Consider the following 15,757-nt stretch of genomic DNA (forward strand, 5'->3'; position numbering starts at 1 on the left):
GCTTTGGACTCAGGACAGAAAACTCTTAAGGGGACACTCTGGACACTGGGTCTGTGATCAGAAACAAGACCCTAGGATGTAAATACATACACCATTGCTTCATTAAGTCCAAAAGGATTCATTTTTACCTTTTGACATGTGTTAGCTCAGCTTTCATACCTAAGTTTCTTGATTAACACCTTTTCAAACTTAGTACTAAAGCTTTTAAACAGAATTTTTTCTCCTTAATTCATAATTGCCTGCCAATAGTCCTCCAGTGTTCTTGCCTGGGGAATCCTAGGGACGGGGGATTCTGGTGGGCTGCCATCTCTGGGGTTGCACAGAGTCGGACACGACTGAAGCAACTTAGCAGCAGCAATAGCAGTCCCTAAAGATGAATGTTAATCAAATCTGATGGGATGTTATGTCCAAGATGAATCAACCCAAAGTTTTAAGATGTGTTCTTCCTAACATCCCATCACAGATGCAGTAATACAAATAATTACAATGAAATGATCAGTTGATGGCTTTGAATTTTTCATAAATAATGCTTTTATCCAAATCACTAGAAAAATACACTATTTTCCAAGTTTTTAAAGATTTTCAAGTCATGCCATAGAAAGGATCAAGTCAGCAACCAGTTGTATAACAGTTATTCTTATATAAAGGCCATGCTAATTCTATAATCCCACATATAATCCTATATAAGGGCTGTATTAAGAGGGAACACATCCCTTGGTGGAGGCAATACAAGTAAGACAGACAGAGTCCCCACCTCCATTCATTCAATCAGCAGAGGTTTGTTGAGAAAGCCAGGCACTGTCCTAAGTGCCGAGGAACCATCCACATGTCAAGACAGAAGACAATACTCTGCACCATGTAGATGACACACTGAACAAGCATAAAAAATGCACTACTCAGCTGTGACCTGTGCTCTGTAGGTAAAACAAGGGTAGCTGATATCTTAGATGTGGAGACACGGGAGCCCTGAGACTATGTGGGGAAACATCCTGAAAGAAGGCACAGCGGGTACAGGGTTCCTGGGACAGAACATGCCAGATGGAGACAGCTTCCTGCATTCATAGTTTATGGGTGGCAGGGGGACTCATAAATGGTCAAGTGCACCCACTTAGGGCTGTGGGAAGACAGAGGGCATGGCCGACCCCTGGAAGAGCAGGAGGGGACAGCAGGTCCCGTCTTCCATCTTCCTTCTGTGCCCTGGCTCACTGTTCTCTTTCTCTGGACAGAGGGACCAGTATGTACAGAAAGACAGGGGTGTGAAAGGACCCCACAGAGCCAGCACAGCTGTACACCGAGTGGGTGTGGGGACAAGCTGGAAAGGCTGAGGGGGGCAGACAGCAAAGAATCCTGTTTGTCTGTGGACCTGGAGCTGCTTCCTGAATGTGTGTGTGTGTGGGCAGGGGGTGGTGGTGGGGTGTCTGTGAAGGGCTGGAGCAGAAGAGTGAGCTGTGTAGACAGGAGGGTGAGCTGTGTAGACAGCAGCATGGAAATCTGATCAGGACACATCCCAAGACCTGATGATGTGGAAGGCAGGGGTCTAGTGATGTGGGTGGGGCTGAACCAGGATGGGATCCATGGCTGGACACAGGTGAAGCTGCATCACTTCATCTAAGGCCCTCAACTTCTGTAGCTGATAGAATCCACTATGTTCACAGGATAAAGCTGTAAAAGTCATGAACCTCAATGACCTTGGATATAAATTCATGACTGAAGAAAACAGCAGCAGGTAGAAGTGTGGTTCATTCACTTTTAATACAAAACTCTCCCCATGGCTAAGCTTACACATGACCACCATATCTCACAGCATATTGTTCCATCCGATACTCTAACTTGAAAGCACTCTCCAGGATGCAGAGAAAAGGGAACCCTCTTACACTGTTTCTGGGAATGCAAACTAGTACAGCCACTATGGAGAACAGTGTGGAGATTCCTTAAAAAACTGGAAATAGAACTGCCATATGACCCAGCAATCCCACTGCTGGGCATACACCCTGAGGAAACCAGAATTGAAAGAGACACATGTACCCCAATGTTCATTGCAGCACTGTTTATAATAGCCAGGACATGGAAGCAACCTAGATGTCCATTGATAGATGAATAGATAAGAAAGCTGTGGTACATATACACAGTGGAGTATTACTCAGCCATTAAAAAGAATACATTTGAGTCAGTTCTAATGAGGTGGATAAAACTGGAGCCTATTATACAGAGTGAAGTAAGCCAGAAAGAAAAACACCAATACAGTATACTAATGCATATATATGGAATTTAGAAAAATGGTAACAATGACCCTATATGCAAGACAGCAAAAGAGACACAGATGTAAAGAACACTCTTTTGGACTCTGTGGGAGAAGATGAGGGTGGGATGATTTGAGAGAATAGCATTGAAACATGTATCTTATCATATGTGGAACAGATTGCCAGTCCAGGTTCAATGCATGAGACAGAGTGCTCAGGGCTGGTGCACTGGGATGACCCTGAGGGATGGGATGGGGAGGGAGGTGGGAGGGGGGTTCAGGATGGGAAACACATGTACACCCATGGCTGATTCATGTCAATGTATGGCAAAAAAAAAAAAAAAACACTACAATACTGTAAAGTAATTAGCCTCCAATTAAAATAAATTACTTTAAAAATAAAAAAATAAGCACTCTCCAGTTGCTTCTGAGTGGTTTCCTAAATTGTTTTCATGCTCTCTGCTTTAAGTTTCCCTAGAGAAGTGGTTCTGATTACAAACAACAGTGTTAAGCTTGCTTCTATCAAGTACATATCCAAAGTCGTGCACCCAAAATATTAAAGAGGATTTTACAAATATTGCCTGTGTTTGAAAAATAACTTAGGGGAACTTCTGTGATCAGCACTCTGTACTTGGCACCAAAATGCCTTACTCTCCCTTCCTTGTGACATGGATGCAATGACTGGCAGAATCTGTTCCTACCCTGATGGAGAACTTGTGCAGATGCTCACAGGATGTGAATACACATTTGTGAGTTCAGGGTGGGGTGCTGGGAACAGGGAGGCTAAGATACTCATGATGCCAGGCGGGTGGAGGTGGGGAATCCTTATCACAGCACAAGCTCCTGTCACTGAACTCTTGACAAGACACAAGGCACTTCTCTAAGGGAAAAATTCATCAAGCCATGAACAGGAGAGGGTTGGAAAGCGGGGTCAGAGCAGCGTTGGAGACCATGCCATGTGTCATCTGCGCTGTTCTCTCAAGCTCTCAAAGATTCAGTGCTACTATGCAGGTTTGTGTGTATGTGTGTTACAATATACCTAACATGAAATTTACTGTTCCTGCCATTTTAAGCACATAGCCCAGTGGTATTAAGTACATTCACATTATTGTGCAGCCATCACCACCTTCCATCTCCACAACTTTTTCATCACCCCAACACTAAGCATGCTTTATACATGGGCAGGTTCCACCAGTCTAACAACCCCTGCTTAGTGGACGTGCAATCCCAGCTCCTAGTGTCCAGAGCCCAGAGCTCCTCATAGGCCTTCCTCTTACACTTGCTGACTCTGCTGAAGTATCTACTTTGCTATTCTGGTCCTGCTGTAAATCAGTTGTGTTCCCTCAGATTCACATGTTGTCACCTTAGTAATCAGTACCTTAGAATTTGGTGTCATGGACTTTAAAGAGATAATCATTACCCTTAATTATACTGGACCTAATCTAACCTGACTGGTGTGCTTAGATGAAGAGGAGACTAAGATACAAGGACAGAGACAAAGGCATATAAATCAATGAAGTTAGAACACACTCCCCACCATGCACAAAAATAAACTCAAAATGGCGTAATGACTTAATCACAAGACATGATACTATGAAACTCCTAGTAGAGATTATAGGCAAGACATTTTCTGATATAAATTATACCAATTTTTTTTTAGGTCAGTCTCCTAAAACAATAGAAATACAAACAAAAATATAAAAATTGGGGCTTCCCTGGTGACTCAATGGCAAAGAATCCACCTGCCAGAGCAGGAGACACAGAATCCCTCCCTGGTCCAGGAAGCTCCCACATGCACAAAGCAACTCAGTCCATGCAGCACAACTACGGAGCCTGTGCTCTGGGGCCCAGAAGCCACAACAACTAAGCCCACACACCCTAGAGCCCCTGCTCTGCAACAAGAAAAGCCACAACCATGAGAAGTCCATGCATCACAGCTAGAGAGTAGCTCCTGCCCACTGTAACTAGAGAAGAGCCCTCACAGCGATGAAAATCTTCACAGCCATAAATAAATAATACTTTTTAATTAAAAAAATAAATAAACAATGGGACCTAATCAAACTTACAAGCATTTGCACAGCAAAGGGAACTATAAACACAATGAAGAGACAACCTACAGATGGGAGAAAATATTTGCAAATGATGTGACAACAAGGGTTTAATTTCTGAAATATAAAAAGAGCTCACATAATTCAACAACAACAACAAAAAAATCCAATCAAAAAATGGTTAAAAGAACTAAATAGACATTTCTCCAAAGGACACTTACAGATGGCCAACAGACACAAGAAAAGAAGTTCACCACTGTGAATTATTAGAGAAATGCAAATCAAAACTACAATGAGTTATCTCCTCACATAAGCTTCAATAGCCATCATTAAATTAACAATGGCTGAGAGGAGTAAAGGGAACCCTCCTACTCTGCTGGTGGGAATATAAATTGCTGCAGGTACTGTTGAAAATAGAAGAGAGGTTCCTCAGAAAACTAAAAATAGAATTACCTTATAGTCCAATAATCCCACTTCTGGGCATATATCTGGATTAAACTATAAATCAAAAAGAGACAGGCATTCCTATGTTCACAGCAGCACCAATCACAATAGCAAACCATGGGAACAAGCTAAACGTCCTTCGACAGATGAGTAGATAAAGAAGATGTGGTGCATATAGACGATGTAATACTACTCAGCCATAAGAAAGAAAGAAAGCCATTTGCAGAAACATGGATGGACCTGGAGATTCTCATACTAAGTGAAGTAACTCAGAAAGAGAAAGTCAAATATCATAATTATATCACATATATGTGGAATCTAAACTATGGAAAAATGAACATATTTACAAAAGAGAAACAGACTCAGATCTGGTGAACAGACCTGTGGTTGCATAGATGGAAGGAGGTGGTAGGGAGGGATGCGCTGGGACTTTGAGGTTAGCAGAGACAAACTGTTAAGTGTAGAATGGATAAACAACAAGGTCTTATGGTATAGCACAGGGAGCTGTATTCAATACCCTGAGATAAACCATTATGGAAAAGTATATATTTGTGCATAACTGAGTCACTTTGCTGTACAAATAAATTAACATAATGTAGTAAATCAACTGTATTTCAATAAAAATGTTTCAAAAAAAAAATAGGACAGAGACACAGGATGCATGTAGACAGAGGAAAGAACATGAGAGGAAATAGTGAGATGGTTGCGGTCAGAAGCCAAGGAGAAAGGTCTCAGGAGAAACCAAACCTGCCCATATCTTAAACCTGTAGTCTCAAGAAATGTGAGAAATTTAATTTCTATTCTTTAAGCACTCCCATCTATGATAATTTGATATAGACTGAATGTTTTTGTCCTCAAAAATCATCAGTTCAGTTCAGTTCAGTCGCTCAGTCGTGTCCGACTCTTTGCGACCCCATGAATCGCAGCATGCCAGGCCTCCCTGTCCATCACCAACTCCTGGAGTTCACTCAGACTCAAGTCCATAGAGTCAGTGATGCCATCCAGCCATCTCATCCTCTGTCGTCCCCTTCACCTTCTGCCCCCAGTCCCTCCCAGCATCAGAGTCCTTTCCAATGAGTCAACTCTTTTCATGAGGTGGCCAAAGTACTGGAGTTTCAGCTTTAGCATCATTCCTTCCAAAGAAATCCCAGGGCTGATCTCCTTCAGAATGCACTGGTTGGATCCCCTTGCAGTCCAAGGGACTCCCTAGAGTCTTCTCCAACACCACAGTTCAAAAGCATCAACCCTTCGGCGCTCAGCCTTCTTCACAGTCCAACTCTCCCATCCATACATGACTTTGGCAAAGTAACGTCTCTGCTTTTCAATATGCTATCTAGATTGGTCATAACTTTCCTTCCAAGGAGTAAGAGTCTTTTAATTTCATGGCTACAGTCACCATCTGCAGTGATTTTGGAGCCCCCAAAAATAAAGTCAGACACTGTTTCCACTGTTTCCCCATCTATTTTCCATGAAGTGATGGGACTAGATGCCATGATCTTCATTTTCTGAATGTTGAGCTTTAAGCCAACTTTTTCACTCTCAACTTTCACTTTCATCAAGAGGCTTTTTAGCTCCTCTTCACTTTCTGCCATAAGGGTGGTGTCATCTGCAAATCTGAGGTTATTGATATTTCTCCCAGCAATCTTGATTCCAGCTTGTGTTTCTTCCAGTCCAGTGTTTCTCATGATGTACTCTGCATATAAGTTAAATAAGCAGGGTGACAATATACAGCCTTGATGTGCTCCTTTTCCTATTTGGAACCAGTCTGTTGTTCCATGTCCAGTTCTAACTGTTGCTTCCTGACCTGCATACAGGTTTCTCAAGAGGCAGGTCAGGTGGTCTGGTATTCCCATCTCTTTCAGAATTTTCCACAGTTTATTGTGATCCACACAGTCAAAGGCTTTGGCATAGTCAATAAAGCAGAAATCGATGTTTTTCTTGAACTCTCTTGCTTTTTCCATGATCCAGCGGATGTTGGCAGTTTCATCTCTGGTTCCTCTGCCTTTTCTAAAACCAGCTTGAACATCAGGAAGTTCACGGTTCATGTATTGCTGAAGCCTGGCTTGGAGAATTTTGAGCATTACTTTACTAGCATGTGAGATGAGTGCAACTGTGTGGTAGTTTGAGCATTCTTTGGCATTGCCTTTCTTTGGGACTGGAATGAAAACTGACCTTTTCCAGTCCTGTGGCCACTGCCGAGTTTTCCAAATTTGTTGGCATATTGAGTGCAGCACTTTCACAGCATCATCTTTCAGGATTTGAAATAGCTCAACTGGAATTCCATCACCTCCACTAGCTTTGTTCATAGTGATGCTTTCTAAGGCCCACTTGACTTCACATTCCAGGATGTCTGGCTCTAGGTCAGTGATCACACCATTGTGATTATCTGGGTTGTGAAGATCTTTTTTGTACAGTTCTGTGTATTCTTGCCACCTCTTCTTAATATCTTCTGCTTCTGTTAGGTCCATACCATTTCTGTCCTTTATCGAGCCCATCTTTGCATGAAATGTCCCCTTGGTATCTCTAATTTTCTTGAAGAGATCTCTAGTCTTTCCCATTCTGTTGTTTTCCTCTATTTCTTTGCTTGATCGCTGAGGAAGGCTTTCTTATCTCTTCTTGCTATTCTTTGGAACTCTGCATTCAGATGCTTATATCTTTCCTTTGCTCCTTTGCTTTTCACTTCTTTTCTTTTCACAGCTATTTGTAAGGCCTCTTCAGACAGCCATTTTGCTTTTTTGCATTTCTTTTCCATGGGGATGGTCTTGATCCCTGTCTCCTGTACAATGTCACGGACCTCTTTCCATAGTCATCAGGCACTCTATCTATCAGATCTAGGACCTTAAATCTATTTCTCACTTCCAGTCACCACTGTGTTGGTATTAGGTGGTGTGTCCACTCGGAGTTGATCAGGTCATGAGAGTGGAGCCTGCATGAAAGGGATTAGTGCCCTTATGAAAGGACCCACATGGCTCCCTCACTGCCTCCCCACATGAGGACACAGGAGTCCGGCCCTCACCAGACACTGAATCTGCCAGTACATTCACCTTGAACTTTCCCAGCCTCCAGCACCATGAGAGACAAATTTGTGCTATTTATAAGCCATCCAGGCTCTAGTAACCTGTGAGAGCAGCTTGAATGGACACAATCATAGAAATTAACACAGGATGTGACAGAGACAATTTCCAAACAGCTTCTCTCTGCCAAACACCCCACCTCCTCCAGGTGAGGACATGCCTGCTGTTCTCCTCACAGTCCTGCTCCTCCTCCCTCCACACCTGTACTTCTACTCAGCAAAGGACTGGGTCCTCTTCTCAGCCTCCACACACCTCCCACACAGGCCCCAGGGTACTCTTCCCACCCAACCCCGGGCACAGGGAGCTTTCCAACTTCAGTGAAAGCCTCTAGGTGCCACTTCCACTTTCTTTAGCACTTCCTATCCTGTATCAAAACCTCTAAACTTTGATTCTGCTGATCTTTTTCCAGGCATCTGTTCTAACAAGCTCCATGTTGAGACAGGTTCCTCAGGGGCAGGAATGAGAGCTGAACATCATCAGTGCAGTTCAGTTCAGTTGCTCAGTTGTGTCCGACTCTGCAATCCCATGGACTGCAGCATGCCAGGCCACTCTATCCATCACCAACTCCTGGAGTTTACTCAAACTCATGTCCATTGAGTCAGTGATGCCATCCAACCATCTCATCCTCTGTCATCCCCTTCTTCTCCCACCTTCAATCTTTCCTAGCATCAGGGTCTTTTCAAATGAGTGGACGAAGTATGGAGTTTCAGCTTCAGCATCAGTCCTTCCAATGAATATTCAGGACTGATCTCCTTTAGGATGGACTGGTTGGATCTCCTTGCTGTCCAAGGGACTCTCAAGACTCTTCCCCAACACCACAATTCAAAAGCATCAATTCTTCAGTGCTCAGCTTTCTTTATAGTCTAACTCTAATATCCATACATGACTACTGGAAAAATCATACCCTTGACTGGATGGACCTTTGTTGGCAAAGTAATGTCTCTGCTTTTTAATATACTATCTAGGTTGGTCACAACTTTCCTTCCAAGGAGTAAGTGTTTTTTAATTTCATGGCCACAGTCACCATCTGCAGTGATTTAGGAGGCCAAATAAATAAATAAATAATGTTTATAACTGTTTCCACTATTTCCCCATCTATTTGCCATGAAATGGTAGGACCAGATGCCATCTTAGTCTTCTGAGTGTTGAGCTTTAAGCCAACTTTTTCACTCTCCTCTTTCACTTTCATCAAAAGGCTGTTTAGTTCTTCTTCACTTTCTGCCATAAGGGTGGTGTCATCTGCATATATGAGATTACTGATATTTCTCCCAGCAATCTGGATTCCACCTTGTGCTTCATCCAGTCCAGCGTTTCTCATGATGTACTCTGCATATAAGTTAAATAAGCAGGGTGACAATATACAGCCTTGACATACTCCTTTTTCCTATTTGGAACCAGTCTGTTGTTCCATGTCCAGTTCTAACTGTTGCTTCCCGATCTGCATACAGATTTTTCAAGAGGCAGGTCAGGTGGTCTGGTATTACCATCTCTTTCAGAATTTTCCACAGTTTGCAGTGATCCGCACAGTCAAAGGCTCTGGCATAGTTAATAAAGCAGAAAGAGATGTTTTTCTGGAACTCTCTTGCTTTTTCAATGATCTAGTGGATGTTGGCAGTTTGATCTCTGGTTCTTCTGCCTTTTCTAAAATCAACTTAAACATCCTGAAGTCCACGGTTCATATACTGTTGAAGTCTGGCTTGGAGAATTTTGAGCATTACTGTATTAACGTGTGAGATGAGTGCAATTGTGCAGTAGTTTGAGCATTCTTTGGCATTGCCTTTCTCTGGGGTTGGAGTGAAAACTGACTTTTTCCAGTCCTGTGGCCACTGCTTAGTTTTCCAAATTTGCTGGCATACTGAGTGCAGCACTTTCACAGCATCATTTTTTAGGATTTGAAATAGCTCAACAGGAATCCCATCACCTCCACTAGCTTTGTTGGTAGTAATGCTTCCTAAGGCCCACTTGACTTCACATTCCAGAATGTCTAGCTGTAGGTGAGTGATCACACCATCCTAGTCTTCTTTAATCTGCCCAATGTGGGTCCTTCCCCTCTCCTAGCTCACCGTCCTCCTTGTAAACTAATAAGTTTTGTGCAGTGACATCTGTAAGGGCATTGATCTCAGTGCACACAGCAGGGTTTTAATAAGTGCAGCTGGAAGGGATTGTTGCCTTTAACAAGGTGAACAACAGCAAGATAACTAACCATGGGGGAGATGTGGTGGATGTTTTAGGAAAACAACAAGTTCGCGAGGCATTCAAAAAGGTCACTTAGACTCCATAAGAGTCCTCAGTCAGTGTGTTAGGACAATTATACATAGAAAAGTATCAGAGTTGTTCTACTTTAGTCACTGTGTAGCCAACCAAGAGCCACTCACAAGCCATAAATTCTAGAAGCAGGAATGAGAGTCAAGACTTAAGTCAGATTATAGTTGACCCTACATGTAAGTCTAAGTATTAATTCCACTAAGCATCCATGAAGCAATGTGAAATGACTGAAATAGTACTCAGATGGGGAATAAATGAATCTCAAATTCTAGACTTTATGGGTTTCCCTGGTAACTCAGATGGTAAAGAATCTGCCTGCAATGCAAGAGACCAAAGTTTGATCCCTGTGTTGAGAAGATCCCCTGGAGAAAGGAATGGCAACCTATTCCAGTATTCTTACCTGGAGAATTCCTTGGAGAGAGGAGCCTGGTAGGCTACAGTCTATGGGGTTGCAAAGAATCGGAAATGACTGAACAACTAACATACACACAGACTTAAAAGACTTTATTTCAAAAGTGATAGAATAACAAGCATAAACCAACAAGGCCTTTCCATGGAAGCCCTATGACAACACCAAAAACGTCACTTCTAACGTGTCTTAAACAAATGATGGAGAAAAAGAGCTGGCAGCCAAGTAACAGGTTATGGAGTCTCACTCTCTGATTTAAAAACCCTACATCATCTTTCTTATCCCTGAGATCTGGATCCATCCACAGTGTCTGGATCTATCAACTCCAAGTAGCAGGGGGAAATCTACCATCGATCCCTCACTCCCTAAAGCACTGACTCCACTGTCCTCCACTCACTGGAAACACCTGCTGAACTGTCCTTTCTTGCCCTTATCATGATGCAAGATTTCTCTACGATGGATTTTCTGTGGAAGGAAGGGAGGGGAGAGAAGGACACCACGGCAGAGCGAGCTGCATGCATCTCCTGAAGTACAAAGGATTTCCTGAGTTCTTTTCCTGATTTCTACAGGGTTCCTGAAAAAAAGAGATGATAGAAAACAGGAGCAAACTCACTGTTCGAATAAGTGCCTGCTGATTCCTGCATCCACTGCACTGAGCGGATCATCGAGGAGGTAGATATCTGCGTCCTGATACACGGCTCTAGAAAACGTAGAGAGACATCAGGAAAAGACACTTCACACTCCTTGAGTCTCAGCCCTGAATCACAACAATGTGAAACAACTCCATGTTCATTCCAAGAGTCCATGGAAAGAGACAAGTCCCTGCTTCACACAGGCCCACCCGGTGAGTGGGGTCTGTGTGCCCACATCCACTACAAGCCATGGAGGAGGAGGGGCAGGATGGCAACTGAAACCCCATTTACCTTGCAAGGCTGATCCGAGCTTTCTGCCCTTCACTCAGCGGGGTTCCTCCATCTCCTAACTCAGTTAGATTTCCATCCTCCAAAAGCTGTAAATCCTATACAGAGATAGGAAAGGAGAAAGAGAAAAAGATATAAAATGTGTTCTACTACCATCTTACACTCCTAGCATTAGTTCCTCATACAAGTATTTGATCAACATGAATGCATGTTCAGCTGCTAAGTCATGTTTAACTCTTTGCAAGCCCATGGACTGTAGCCCATCAGGCTCCTCTGTTCATGGGATTCTCCAGGCAAGAATACTGGAGTGGGATGCCATTTCCTCCTGCAGATCTTCCCTAACCAGGGATTAAATCCGTGCCTCCTGCATTGGCAGGTGGAGTCTTTACCACGAGCCATCTGGGAAGCCACAGCAATGGGTAAATGTCAGATTTACTAAACTGTAAATCTGAACATTAAAAAAAAAAAAACTCAGGTTTTTTAATTTGTTTTCTTTCTGTAGTTTTTGACAGCATCTATGCATTTGACCATTTTAACAGATATTTGTTGAGGATCTGCTGTATATGAATTGATTGAAACTTGCTGTTAGTGACTGATCTCTATTTTCTCATTAAGCCAACAGTGGGACCCCATTCACAGTGTGAATCATAACATGCAAAGTATGTGACCACAGTAGAAGAGACTCCATCATAACCCTCCCTGACAGCCACAAAGACACGTAGACACACAGGTTCTCTGCTCACTCAAAGCTTAATGGAGGTGCATCAGATAAAAGGCAGCAATTGCTCTGTTGTGATAATTTATAATTACTTCACATTCTTTCTTTCTTGAGCTCAGAAATTAATACCATCTCTTGCCTTTGGTTGTCATTCAAAAAATGAGCTGTGTTAAGTTCTCAGCCTCACACAAGCACAGAATTACTTGGCCTCTCTTTCACTGTTGACAGTTCTTGCAAACTGTTCTACTTAGTTTTTATGCTTTGATTTGACATTGTTCAAATGGTTTTCTTCTTAAAATAGCACAATGATGTAACACAGCAATCTTAACCACATTCTAGAAAAGGCACTTACATCCTCTCTTTCCAGGACATAAGATACTATCTCTGAGTCTGTTAGTAATACGTTGGGTGTGTTGTTGACTCTGCAAATTATTTAAGAACAAGCCACCAATGGGAAAACCATTTTGGAAGATTTGAAGTAAAACCAAGTCAAGCTGATTTCTCAGCCACCATTTTCTGATCAGATTAAAGGGGGAAAGCCTGAGCTGAGCATATACTACAGTTCCTTTCACTAACAGGAAGGTGTTCTTATTCATGTTTATTATCTTTAAGTTAAATTTAACCAATTCTCACTGAATAGAAGGCACCCAACCTAGAGGTAAACTAGGAAATGGCACTGTTGGTTTGGTGCCATCCATCCAGAAGCACATCAAGGGCCCTTCAGCAATGGTGGAAACAACACTAGAAACACCACGGAGCAGACTGCTGAAATGGTTAATGTGGGCTGGACATGAGGCCCTGGCAGAGGAGGGCTGGATCCCAGAGTCAAGCAGCAGGAGGCCTGCCTTCCTTCACAGCTTTTCTTCCATGTGGAATTGCCCCTCCTCTCACAGCCTGGCAATATCCTGCCCATCATCCTTCTAGGCTCAGCCCACACACGCTCTCCCATGGAACCATCCTGGACTCATCGCTTCCTGCTGGGTTCCTAAGGCTCTGTTTACATCTCTCATCTCTCATGAAGGACCCGTCTTATTATGCTCCATAATTTGTTCACATGCCCATGGCTTCTCTCAGCTCCAGGCAGGTAAGATCTGTGCTGGACCCTGACGCTGATTATCTCTAAACCTCACAACAAGCTGCACAGCAAGCACTGGCCCCATTTCACAGGTAATGAAACTGAAACTAAGTGGGGTCACATCACTGGTCTGAGGACAGTCAGCTGTTAAACAGAAGAGATGGAATCTGAACCAAGCTCATCTCAGTTCAGAGCATTCTGCCTTTTCACATCATGCTGGCCAGATAGTGAAAGAAGAGTATATTTGAAATGAAGATAATATTAAAGTAACTCAAGACTTGAAGGCCTCTATACCTATTCATGTCAGTATCAATAAACTTATTATCCTTTGATTGTCAAGGCAATCTGAAAAAAATGACCAAGTAAGTGATTTACGTGGAAAAATATTAAACTAGAATTTATCAATTTGATACCTTTAAATATGTGTTTACTAAACATTTTCAAAAGCCTTAAAGATAATATGTAGACAAATGTTACATACTATATTGCTTTTATTATGGTAACAGAATATTGTCATTGTACATTTATATAATGTCCTATGTGTAGAGTACCTATAAAAATATAGAAATATTAACTCAAACAATGGAAGTTAAATACTCAGATACCTTCTTTCTTACATGTCACATTTTATGGATGTAATTTTACCAGAAGCTGGCTGAGCTTATAAATAAGAATTAATTTATTTTCAAAATCATTCTAATAATACTTACAGAGTACTTGCTATGTCCCTAGCAATCAGCTGCTTTAAAATCAAGACCACATTTCATCCTCAAAACAACCTCATGAGGTTGATGGTCTTATTATCTCCATTTTACAGTTGAAGTAACAGGCTTGTAAAGATCAATCAGCCAAAACCAAACACCTGGTCAATAGAGCCACTGGGACTCCATTCCTGAGCCTTCTGACTCCTGGACCTTGGAGTTGACGTCATCAGCCTGAATCAACACTGCCAGTGTGATTAGTTCGTGTCTCCCTGTTTTGTTACAGAAAAGCTTTCAGCTCAATGAACTTAAACAATTATTTCAATCAGATCTAGTGTAATACATCTAGTTGTTACTAACATATGTTTTATAAAAATGTTGCTTTTAGAAAGATGGTGATGACAATCCTACATGCAGGGCAGCAGAGGAGACACAGATATAAAGAACAGACTTTTGGACTCAGTGGGAGAAGGTGCAGGTGGGATGATTTGAGAGAACAGCAGGGAAACATGTACATTACCATATATAAAATAGATGACCAGTGCAAGTTTGATGCATGAAGCAGGGCACACAAAGCCAGTACTTTGGGACAACCCAGAGGGATAGGGTGGGTAGAGAGGTGGGAGGGGGTTCACGATTGGGGGACACATGTATACCATGGTCTATTCATGTTGATGTATGACAAAACCATCACAATATTGTAATTATCCTCCAATTTTAAAAATAAATTAATTAAAATATTTGTTGCTTTTTTATGGTTTTTCCTTCAGGATTTGCGGGAGGTGGGAGTAGGGAGAATAGTAAGTAGAAATCTTTATTATATTTATATGGATGGCTGGGTGGATGGAGAGAAAAAAGAATAGTAACAATAGCCACCACTTACTGAAACCCTGGTTTGTTTACATTTCACAGGTATTTTCTGTAGCCTTTACAGTAATCCCACCCCTCCCCATTTAATAAGAAAGAAAACTGAGACAAACACCTGGAGTCAGTACCTAGGACTGTTCTCTCCAAAGGCCAAGCCTTTTCTACCAGACATGCTGTCTCTGTGTCTACAGGTCAGACTAACTCCAGGACGCCACTATTTCCTGTGATTGTCTTACGTCCATCCACTGATATCTGGAATCCAAAAGGAGATAAGCAGAGGCTCTCTTAACTTACTAAGTAGTTCCAGGTGTCTTAAAGACGATGCTGACCTCTTGCTAATCAGAGTCATAGATGACATTTCAGAGCAACAACAAAACCTCCTGGAAACCCTCTGATCCAATGTCCTCATTTTGCTGCAGAAACATCAGAAGTCCAGGCAGGTAACAGGACATGTCCAGAGTGACAGCAGGCAAGTGATGAAGCTGGGGCCAGAACTCTCCTCCGTGCTACTTCTCCACGCTGGGCCTCCCTTCCTGCCAAGGAAGGAATGGATCCCAACTCCATGTCCCAAGTACACAGTCCATGTTCATAAACATCACATCATGTTAAGAAGAAGTGCTATGCAGCTCAGTCCTGCAGAGCCCCTTTCCACAGAGTCTATGTTGCACACAAGCCTAGGGTGGGTGAAGCCCCAGGACACTGCCCACATTATTGGCCCAGTCACTCCATGAGGCTCCAGCAGAGTATCAGCCCCCCGGATCTGATCTTGAGCTGTAAATGTAGAGATGAGGTGTCTCATCGCTCCAGGCCTCAGTTTTACTAATTATAAAATGAGGATAGGAACATCAAAGACACTCATAAAGAATGAATAACTCATAAATCTAATTTTTCTGTGTGCATGTGCACATGTGAGAGACAGAAAAATGATTTGCACATGGACTCTGAATAAATGGGAGCTACTGTTCTCATTTGCTTTCCCTTCTTTTCTTACATGGTA

The 15,757-nt window shown here is 42.4% G+C and overlaps 1 protein-coding gene across 1 annotated transcript in view; it reads right to left on the reverse strand.

The window, feature by feature from the left end:
• Positions 1-15,757, reverse strand: part of LOC147361950 (ATP-binding cassette sub-family C member 4-like) — a 177,833-nt gene that overhangs the window by 116,287 nt on the left and 45,789 nt on the right. The window contains 2 exon segments of the mRNA XM_086330256.1: positions 11,093-11,179; positions 11,403-11,497. Of these exon segments, the coding sequence (XP_086186382.1) occupies positions 11,093-11,179; positions 11,403-11,497 (182 nt within the window).

The sequence above is a fragment of the Bos grunniens genome, chromosome 12 (assembly GCF_055505025.1).
Source record: "Bos grunniens cultivar Pamir isolate PY7600 chromosome 12, Bosgru_T2T1.0, whole genome shotgun sequence".
Taxonomy (NCBI): domain Eukaryota; kingdom Metazoa; phylum Chordata; class Mammalia; order Artiodactyla; family Bovidae; genus Bos; species Bos grunniens.